Here is an 11,524-nt window from a genome sequence, read left to right as displayed (position 1 = left end):
TTATTAGCTACAACTTCTCTCTCCAGAATCTTCAAACTCACCTCCTCTGAACCTTAAATCGACTTCTTAAATCTGGACCTCTCATTAACAGGCACTGTGGTAGGCATGAGGGTGCAATTGTTGAGAACATGGTCACTGTCCCCATGTAACTATTGTTGCTTTATACATAAAGATTACTTGTCTTCATTTGAAACATTTATGATAGATTACCAGGAATGGAATTGCTGGGTCAGTTTAATTTTTGTGATTATTATAGGGCAAGATAATTTTTGTGATTATTATAGGTTTTACCAAACTTCCTTCCAAAGAGTTTACAACCTTGCAAGCAATTATGAGCAGGTTAGACTACATGGCCTCTAGGGCCTTTTCTGTGTTTCTGTTTGATCTCTCAATCTTCTTCCTCACATTCCTATCCAAACCCTTGAGAAAGCATTTCGATTTTACCCCTACCCAGGTGTCACATCTACCCTTTTAATTTCTTACATGGTCTATTACAGTGGTCCTCAAGTGGGGGCAATTTTGCCTCCCCAGGGAACACTCAAATATCATATATTAACACGTATATGTGGAATCTGAAAAAATTGGTATAGACAATCTTGTTTACAAAGCAGAAATAGAGACACAGACATAGAGAACAAACCTATGGATACCAAGGGGGCAATGGGGGGGGTTGGGATGAACTGGGAGATTGGGATTGACATATATACACTATTGATACTATGTATAAAATAGATAACTAATGAGAACCTACTGTATAGCACAGGGAACTCTACTCAATGCTCTGTGGTGACCTAAAGGGGAAGGAAATCCAAAAAAGAGGGGATATATGTATACATATAGGTGATTCACTTTGCTGTGCAGTAAAAACTAACACAACACTGTAAAGCAACTATACTCTAATAATGATTAAGAGAAAAAAAAAAGAAATTGCAAACTCTCCAGGCAGCTCAACATGTGGGCTTATACTGGGCCTTGATGAGAAACAATGTTGCTGGTTTCCCCTGCCATATTCTCTGGAACTCAAAACAAGAGACCTAATCAAGAATAGGAGAGAAACTTCAGTTCAAGAAAGAAGCCTTTTGACCTAATCAAACGTATAAGCTTTTGCACAGCAAAGGAGACCACAAACAAAACGAAAAGACAACCTACGTAATGAGAGAAAATATTTGTAATGTGACCAACAAGGGCTTAATTTCCAAAATATACAAACAGCTCATACAGCTAAATATTAGAAAAACAAAAAACCCAATCAAAAAATGGGCAGAGGGACTTCCCTAGTCATCCAGTGGGTAAGACTCAGCACTCCCAATGCAGGGGGCCTGGGTTCGATCTCTGGTCGGGGAACTAGATCCCACATGCATGGCACAACTAAGAAGTCCACATGCTGCAACTAAAAGATCCCACATGCTGCAACGAAGATCCCGTGTGCTGCAGCTAAGACCCAGCGCAGCCAAAATAAATAAATAAAAATAAAAAAATCTTTAAAAAAAAATGGGCAGATACCTAAATAGATATTTCTCCAAAGAAGACATACAGATGGCCAAAAGGCACATGAACAGGTGTTCAACATCACTAATTATTAGAGAAATGCAAATCAAAACTGCAATGAGGTATCACCTCACACCAGTCAGAATGGCCATCATCAAAAAGTCTACGAATAATAAATGCTGGAGAGGGTGTGGAGAAAAGGGAACCCTCCTGCACTGTAGGAGGGACTATAAGTTGGTGCAGCCACTATGGAGAACAGTATGGAGGGTCCTTAAAAAACTAAAAATAGAGCTACCATATGATCCAGGAATCCCACTCTTGGGCATATATCCAGAAAAGACAAAAACTCTATTTCGAAAAGACACATTCACCCCAATGTTCATAGCAGCACTATTTACAATAGCCAAGACATGGAAGCAACCTAAGTGTCCAAAAACAAATGAATGGATAAAGAATATGTGGTATATATATATATATATATATATATATATATATATACCATAAAAAATAATGAAATTATGCCATTTGGAGCAACATGGATGGACCTAGAGATTATCATACTAAGTGAAGTAAGTCAGACAAAGATCATATATCACCTTTATGTGGAATCTAAAAAAAATGATACAAAGGAACTTATTTACAAAACAGAAATAGACTCACAGACATAGAAAACAAACATGGTTACCAAAGGGGAAAGGGGAGAAGAAGGATAAATTAGGATCTTGAGATTAAGATTAATATTAATATACAGGGGCTTCCCTGGTGGCGCAGTGGTTGGGGGTCTGCCTGCCGGTGCGGGGGACGCGGGTTCATGCCCCGGTCCGGGAGGATCCCACATGCCGTGGAGCGGCTGGGCCCGTGAGCCATGGCCGCTGAGCCTGGGCGTCCGGAGCCTGTGCTCCGCAGCGGGAGAGGCTACAACGGTGAGAGGCCTGCATACTGCAAAAAAAAAAAAAAAAAAAAAGATTAATATACACATTACTGTATATAAAATAGACAAACACCAAAGTCCTACTGTTTAGCACAGGGAATTAGGGAATTATATTCAATACCTGTGATAACCTATAATGGAAAAGAATCTGAAAAAGAATATGTATATATCAGAATCACTTTGCTGTATGCCAGAAACTAGCACAACCTTTTAAATCAACTATATTTCAAAAAAAAAAAACGAAAGAAAGAAGCCTTTTAATTCTACCTAGTGGGCCTTCCACATTGCCTCCCAAATGTTTTTCAAACTGCTTTGGGGAAAGTAATAAATGTTTGTGATTTAAAAAAAAAAAATGGGGCTTCCCTGGTGGCGCAGTGCTTGAGAGTCCGCCTGCCGATGCAGGGGACACGGGTTCGTGCCCCGGTCCGGGAAGATCCCACATGCCGCAGAGCGGCTGGGCCCATGAGCCATGGCCGCTGAGCCTGCGCATCCAGAGCCTGTGCTCCGCAACGGGAGAGGCCACAACAGTGAGAGGCCCACGTACAGAGGAAAAAAAAAAAAAAGAAGGTCCACATCAAAAAAACCTTAAATAAAAACAAGTACCCTTATTAAAGCCCATTTCACATTCCATCTCCTCCCCAAAGGCTCTCCCATCTCGCTAGTCACAGGAGGACTTTGGCCCTTTCACATTGCTTTAGCACATTGTGCATGTATTGGTGTATTATATATCAGATTCCTTCTTAAACTTCCTAAACTGTTAACTCCTTCGAGCAAAGGACTTCCGTATGCCTCTTTCTCTTGCTTTTAGCACACTGCTCTTCACAGAGAAGATGCACAGGAAATGTTTGTGGGAAGCAGACCAACCAGAATTGAGTCCCTGCTACTCATTATCTGTGGCATTAGCTTAGTCAAGTTACTCTCTCAGATCTCGGTAATCTCATCTGTAAAGTAGGAATAGTCATTGAACATACTTCTTCATAGATGTATGGAGAAAATAATGTTTTGTTGTGAGCATAAAATAATGCATGCAGGGCACTTAGCACAGGATCTGGTACAGATCTAAACACTTAAAAAATTGTAGCTATAATTTATTATTATGGGGCAAGGACCTGTATGATGGCTTTTGTGCCTCTGGCCTAGTTCAGAGAAACTAGGGGTGGGGGAGTCAGAGTTCTTGAATTGGCCAGGATGACAGCATGGGATGGGAAGATTAAGACTATTTTTGCCTGTGCCCTGTGGAAGTTTAAATGGTGAGTGGGACCGTTTCAGACAAGGCCATCGTGTGAGGTATCGCTCTGCACAAAGTTACCTGGCCAAGGGCCAGAGTAGGGTCTGAAACCAACCGATGTTATCCTCAAAAGTCCTGTGCCCTACTCTAGGGCTGCAGTGTCTGGAGGAAGGGCCAGCAGAGGGGGAGCCCTCTTCCTAATTGACATACAGGCTGTGTGTGCTGGCCAGACCCTGATATCACATTCCCCAGGGAAATATTGCAGAGGGCAGGTCAAGGATGGCACTGGGAGGTTTCATTGCTTTTTCAAAGGGAGTGGTTTTCAATAGACAGTGGACACATCCTGTAGTGAACTGGGGGGATGAGCTATGCTTCTCTGCTGGCAAAGCTGGGAAACACTGGGCTTAGCTAGATGAGAGCTGTAAATTTGTCTTTTCCACATCCTGTACAATATCTTCTCCTCTTAGTCTTTCCTGTGACCTCATCCTTTTCTTTTTTCAACATTTTATGAATTCCTCAAGTAAAGAATGTTGTTGCTATCTGTCTTCTAGTTTCCCTCGTGACTGGGAGACACCTTTTGGAGACTGACTTACTTTTAATTTCATCATTTTCCTGTGGCTTTACTTAGTTCAACAAAAGCAGCTATTAATAACCATTTTCAGAAATATATTTACTGGGACTCCCCTGGTGGCGCAGTGGTTAAGAATCCGCCTGCCAATGCAGGGGACACAGGTTTGATCTCTTATCCAGGAAGATCCTACATGCCACAGGGCAACTAAGCCCGAGTGCCACAACTACTGAGCCAGCGCTCTAGAGCCCGCAAGCCACAACTACTGAGCCTGCGCACCTAGAGCCCGTGCTCCACAACAAGAGAAGCCACCGCAGTGAGAAGCCTGCGCACCGCATCGAAGAGTAGCCCCTGCTCCTCGCTGCAACTAGAGAAAGCCCGCGCACAGCAGCGAAGACCCAACACAGACAAAAAAAAGAAAGAAAAAGAAAAAGAAATATATTTACTGACATGGAATAATGTTCTCAATATATCATTGAATAAGAAAAAAATCAGACAAAGTAAGTATTATGGTAGGATCCCATTTGGGAGATATATATGTGTGTGTCGATATATATGTGTATTTCTATCTATCTATATACATCCATCCATATATACGTACTACTGAAAAAAGTTTGGGAGTCTTTATGCCACAATATTTAACAGTGATCGTCTTTGGATGGTGAGATTCCAGGTGATTTTTATTTTCTTCTTCTTTGCATATTTGCATGGTCTGGGTTTTCTACATTGTACATATCATTTGTGCAATTAAAAATATAGTGTTTTTTTTGGAATTCCCTAGCAGTCCACTGGTTAGGACTCCATGCTTCCACTGCAGGGGCAAGGGTTCCATCCCTGGTTGGGGAACTAAGATCCCGCAAGCTGTAGGGCACAGCCAAAAAAAAAAAAAGAAAAACTTATATAGTGTTTTTTTAAACAACAAACTTCTCTCCCTAATTCATTTCATTTCTTCTGATCTCTAATCATTGCTTGCCTTGCTCTTATTTTTTTGAATTGATATTGTCTTTGTTTAATGAAAGAAATTTGACATTGAGATTATAGAAGTTACTAATTGTTCATCAGAGAAGCTGCTGTAGAAAAGAGATTGAATAGAGCCAATCCCATGTTTAAATCTACATAGAATGATCTGAATCCTCTCAGAAAATTTATCTCCCCCACCAAATCCCATTGTTAGATAGTATACCTTTGGATAAGTCATTGCCTTTTTCATTCATTCTTTATTTAAAATTCAAATACACTGGGAAGGTGTAATAATTTGCCAGGGCTGCTGTAGCAAAGTACCACAGACTGGCTGACTTTAACGAAGAAGTTTATTTTCAGAAAACAATTTCTGGAGGCTAGAAGTCCGAGATCAAGGTGTTGGCAGGGCTGTTTTCTGGGGCCTCTCTCCTTGGCTTGTGGATGACTGCCTTCTCCCAATCTTTATATGGTCTTCCCTCTGTACAATTTTGTGTTAAAATTTCTCCTTTTTATAAGAACATCAGTCATATTAGATTAGGGTCCATTTTTACAATCTCATTTTAATTTAATAACCTCTTTAAAGACCCTGTCTTCAAATACAGTCACATTCTGAGGTACTGGGGGTTAGAACTTCAACACATGAATTTTGGGAGACACAATTTATCCCATAACAGAGGGGTGATATATACTAAGTCACAAATTCCTTTAAGCATTTTTCCTTTTTGAAGGAAGGATAACATGATAAGTTGTTGAAAGGGGGATAGGGAGAAAAAGAAATTAAAGAAAAAAGAAAAACAAGTGTCCAGGGTAGTGGTTCTCAGCCCAAGATGATTTTGACCCCCCTCCCTTCCAGGGGACATTTGGCAATATCGAGAGACAGTTTTGATTGTCACAACAGGGGAGATGCTACTGGCATCTAATGCGTAGAGGCCAGAGATGCTGCTAAACATCCTACAATGTGCAGTACAGCCCCACAACAAAGAATTATCCGGCCCTAAATGTACCAAGGTTGAGAAACCCTAGGATAAACTTTTGGATGACCCCATCAACATAAAAATGTGGATATCTTTGATCCAGTAATACTGCTTCTAGGAATCTATCCTACAGAAATATTCATCCATGTGTACAAACATATAGAGATAGAGATAGAGAGAGAGACAGAGATATATACAGATGCTCATTGCTTATCATTTCAAAATTGGAAATGACTCAAATGTCGACTAAGTTTCAAGAATTCTTGTTAAAAATAATGACTAGGAAAGATGTTGAAAATATATTGTAAACTGAAAAATCAAATTGCAGCACAACATATATGTTGTCCCTTTTTTAAAAAATCCATATACATTTATATATAGTTTCTTTAAAACCACATATGTTGTATTTGTGTGTGTGACTGCACAGTTGAATATTTGAAGTCAGAGGTTGCCTCTGGGGAATGGCATTATTGGCAATAGAAGAACTTTCATGTTTAACTTTATACATTTTTGAATAATTTTGCTTAAGACCTCAAGGATATAGGACTTTGCTTTGGCAAATGTGAGACAGATTACAGTCTAACTTTGAGACTACTGACTCACTAATTTGTAAAACTATTTTACCAAATTACTGTAAATTAGGGATCAACAAATTATAACTCTCAGGCCAAATCTGTCCTGACTCCTATTTTTACACACCCTGTGGACTAAGAATGATTTTCATATTTTTAAATGGTTGAAAAAAATCAAAATAAGAATAATATTTTCTGAAATAAAATTTGTACAAAACTCAAATTTCAGTGCCCACAGATAAATTTTATTGGAATACAACCACACTCATTCATTACAAACTGTCTGTGGCTACTCTCATACTACAATAGCAGAGCTGAGCAGTTTTGACACAGGCCATCAGGCCCACAATGCCTAAAATATATACTATTAATATTTGGCCCTTCACAGAAGTCTGCCAAGTCCTGCAGTACATCATGTAAGATGCTGTCTAGGATGTTGAACTTCCAACTCTTTTGCTCATGGACCCTCTAAAAGAATTGTGAAAAGCTATGTCACCTCTTCACCTTTTTTCATTGACATCAAATATTTTTTTTAAGTTTAAATAGACACAAAGCATCTAATTTCTAACATCTACATAGTCCAGCATTTATATATATTGATATTTTAAATTAAAACTGTTACATCGGGCTTCCCTTGTGGCACAGTGGTTGAGAGTCCGCCTGCCGATGCGGGGGACGTGGGTTCGTCCCCCGGTCCAGGAGGATCCCACATGCCGCGGAGCGGCTGGACCCATGAGGCATGGCCGCTGAGCCTGCGCGTCCGGAGCCTGTGCTCCGCGTCGGGAGAAGCCACAGCAGTGAGAGGCCCGCATACCGCAAAAAGAAAACCCACAAAAAACTTACATCACTTTAAAATGCATCCAACTAAGTCTATAACAGTTCGATACCTACCATCATCCATTTAAAAAAATTATAAAATAAACAAGCTCTTCTTTGAAGTTGAAAATTTAATGTATTTTTTAAGCTTATATTTCCATTTTGAAATAACTTCCAGACAGAATTTTATGCTAATATACTATATGTTTATGCTTGAAAATATTTTTCATCATCATAACACTGTCTGTAACAAAAATATGTATTTAAATTGAGGTTATGGTTATATTCTCTTGTCATAGTCTGGGTTTTTCCTGGGATTCCCTGACCTCCTAAATGATTTTTTTTAAAATTTGTATTCATTAAGTTTCATTCTTGTGCTGTATAGTTCTACGGGTTTTCACAAATGCATAATGCCATGTATCCACCATTTCAGTATCATGCAGAATAGTTTAACCACACTAAAAATCTTCTGTGCTTCCTCTTTTCCATCCTCTCTTCCTCCCCGCAAACAACTGACAATCAGTGATCTTCTTATTATCTCTGTAGTTCTGCCTTTTCTAGAATGTCATATAATTAAAATCACACATATGTAGCCTTTTCAGGCTAACTTGTTTCACTTAGCGATACATATTCAAGGAGGTTCACCCAAGTCTTTTGTGGCTTGAGAGCTTATTTCTTGTCTGTGAACAATATTGCATTGTATGGATGTACCACAGTTTGTTTTTCATTTCACCTACCGAAGGTTGATTCTAGTTTTTAATGATTATGAATAAAGTCGCTACAAACATTCATGTGCAGGTGAGACTTACAAATTAAAAGTTAAAATGATATGACCCGTCACAATTGATTTATTCAATTTTTTAAGTAATGAAAAACAAGATAATAAATAATGTGTTGGTTCTTTTTCCTTAAATAGCAAAAATACAATATAATATGTAGCTAAAATTGTAAGTTATTTGTGAAATAAGAAATATTATACAAGGCATGGTGTTCTCTCTGCGTATATGTAAGTGGGCATATATCAAACTTTGGGGTTAGGCTTTTGAGATTACTTAAAGAGTAGTCAAGTATGGGTTGGCCAAAAAGTTCGTTCGGGTTTTTGTAGCATCTTATGGGAAAAACACGAATGAACTTTTTGGCCGACCCAATATAAAAAATCAGAAATAATCCCATTAAATTCATTAGCCACCATAATAAAATGTTTCCTATTTATTTAATGAAGGAGGAAGATATATACATACACAAGGGACTTCCCTGGCGGTCCAGTGGTCAAGACTCCATGCTTCCACTGCAGGAGGCACAGGTTTCATCCCTTGTTGGGGAACTAAGATCCTGCATGCTTCACAGCATGGCCAAAAAATAAATTAATTAAACTTTTAAAAAATTCACCATTTGTAGTACCACTAGAGGTTTGCTCCCTGCAAATACACAATTCTGATGTATCCTATTTTGCTTGATCCTATCACAAAAGAAAAACATGGTGCATTTATTTATAATGCAGTTTTCCTGCACCACCACATTCTGGTAAGGAGCTCCAAAGACTGCAAAAATTCCAAATTCAAACCTGGTCTTTTTGTCAATGTAGGTGATAGTATGTATTTTAGTTAATAGTTTGGGGACTTCCCTGGTGGCGCAGTGGTTGAGAGTCCGCCTGCGATGCAGGGGACACGGGTTCATGCCTTGGTCCGGGAGGATCCCACATGCCGTGGAGTGACTAGGCCCGTGAGCCATGGCCGCTGGGCCTGCGCGTCCGGAGCCTGTGCTCCACAACGGGAGAGGCCACGACAGTGAGAGGCCCGTGTACCGCAAAAACCGTTTGTTAGCTTGATTTTTAAAAATATTTATTTATTTATTTGGCCGCGCCCAGTCTTAGAAGATCCTGCGGCACGTGGGATCTTTTAGTTGCAGCGGGATCTAGTTCCCTGACCAGGGATCAAACCGGGCCCCCCGCAGTGGGTGGGAGTCTTAGCCACTGGACCACCAGGGAAATCCCTGCTAGCTTGATTTATAACATTTAAATATTTAGACGTTTAGTAAATGGGATTCCATTTGTACTTTGGCCCTAAGCTAAGAATACATTTGGGAATGAGATAGATAACTCTCTTACTATTTCATAGAGTAATACAGAAACCTAGATTAACATTAGAACAGCCTAGATTCCTGGGAACGCTTTAACCTAGGTACAAACTCAACCATGGCCATCACTACTTTGGTTTATAAGGTGAAAATAGAGCAGCGCTGTGTCCCCAGGGGCTGTTCACCCTGAGTGAATCCACCTTAGCACACATGAAGAATAAAGCTCTTTAGTCATTGCTACTACAGTTCCCATAGCTGCTGCTACTACTACATATTAATAAAGACATAGAAAACACAGGCTAACCCCAAAGATCGCCGTGTGGAGGTCCAAGCCTTGGGTGGGAAATTCAGGCATATTCTCCACATTAGGCTGCTGACTGCAGTCAAAACAGGCAGGTCTTGGACTCATAGATTCTATTCTTTTATTTATTATGGTAGTTCACAGAGCTATTCTGATAAAACCATGGCTGAAGAGGCTTTCTCTTTGGATCTGTCACATGAGACCACATTTTGCACATGCGCTCACATGTTAATATCTCTCTGCAGCCTGTGAGGCCCCGCACGCCAAATCCCTGGTCACAGAGTCCAGTCCCGGGCCTAAACACAAGAAGCAGAGGTCATTCATCACTTGTCAAAGATCTGCGCACTGCCCGGGAAAAAAGAATTGCGATGGGACCATTTGGATCTGACAACCAAGATCTCTAGCTAAGTAAAAACTCAGTTTTTTTCCAGGGTCATGTCCTCTTCCCCTAGAAGGAAAGGTAATTATTTCTAGGATGAGCCCTTCTCTTCCTCCAAGACACAGGCAGCAGTGGACCTAGTCACATTCTTCTCTTTAACTGATGTTGTGTATCTCTTTGTCATTATGTTTATAAAGAAAAACGTTTAACAGTAAACCTGGCTCTTTAATGTGCACCATTTACACAGAGGGTTAAAGAAAATTGACATCACATTAGGTGACAGTCCATATTTTTCTATAACCCAGAAAAGTCATATACTAAATATAGGTCAGAACTCCAAATTTTACTAGAATAGAAATATTCAAAGACCCAGAATCTTTTGTAAGCTTTACAAAGAGCCCTTTGAAACCCAAACTAGAATCCCATTAATCTAGGAAAGAAAATCTTAAGTGATGTTTTCTATCTACAAGTCCAGTCTTGGTCTAGAGCAAGTTCTTTAACTGCAGCCCAGAAGGCAATAAGGAAGCCATGTCACTGGACTGTTACAAGAAAACAGAGCTAGTACAATATTTTCCACCTTGTACTGCGTGGGTGGGTGTGAACACTTTTAGATCCCTAGGAAGCATTGCTGCAGTTTCACAAGGCTGATTAGCAATTCTCATGAGCCTCCTTAATGTACTTAATGCTTAAAAGATTAAGGCATCATGGGAGAGTTACAAACTGTTATCTGTATCCTAAGCTGGGATCCCGTAAGAGCACACAATACCCAAAAGACTGCCATGGACGAGGAAAGATCCAGAACTCATAGTAGTGTGCATGCAGCTTTCTTTCCTAAATATTGATTGCTGTTTACACCCTAAACAGCTTTGGGACATTCAGTGATTAAAATAGAGCCAATATGAATTTCTCTCTCCATTTTTCTCCCCCTAATCAGATCCTCTCTTGTGGTTGCACTGTTACGATCAGAAATATAAAAAGCAATAATTTCCACTATGAACACCCAGCAGCTATTGAACACGGCGGAAAAAAGCACTTTGGGGGGATATCAGTTAAGTATGTAAAAGAAAATCTTCCCTTTTCCTGACTCATGTAACCCATGTTTTTATTTATTAATTTACACACTTCAAGTTAAATACTAAGCCAAAAAGCACCATCACATACATCAAAATTATTTCCACATCTATCAAGTCTGAAGATTCTGAGATCTGGCTGCCATGAGACATTTGAGACA

At 39.8% G+C, this 11,524-nt stretch overlaps 1 protein-coding gene across 1 annotated transcript in view; it reads left to right on the top strand.

Moving 5' to 3' along the window:
- The window catches only part of HEATR4 (HEAT repeat containing 4), a 35,210-nt gene extending 24,876 nt beyond the window's left edge, over positions 1-10,334 (top strand). The window contains exon 16 of the mRNA XM_032623917.1: positions 10,160-10,334. Coding sequence (XP_032479808.1) covers positions 10,160-10,318 — 159 coding nt within the window. The 3' untranslated portion in view covers positions 10,319-10,334. The remainder of the gene's footprint in view (positions 1-10,159) is intronic.
- The last annotated feature ends 1,190 nt before the right edge of the window (positions 10,335-11,524 follow it).

Source organism: Phocoena sinus, chromosome 2 (assembly GCF_008692025.1).
Source record: "Phocoena sinus isolate mPhoSin1 chromosome 2, mPhoSin1.pri, whole genome shotgun sequence".
Taxonomy (NCBI): domain Eukaryota; kingdom Metazoa; phylum Chordata; class Mammalia; order Artiodactyla; family Phocoenidae; genus Phocoena; species Phocoena sinus.
This window is presented reverse-complemented; position numbering and strand designations above follow the sequence as displayed.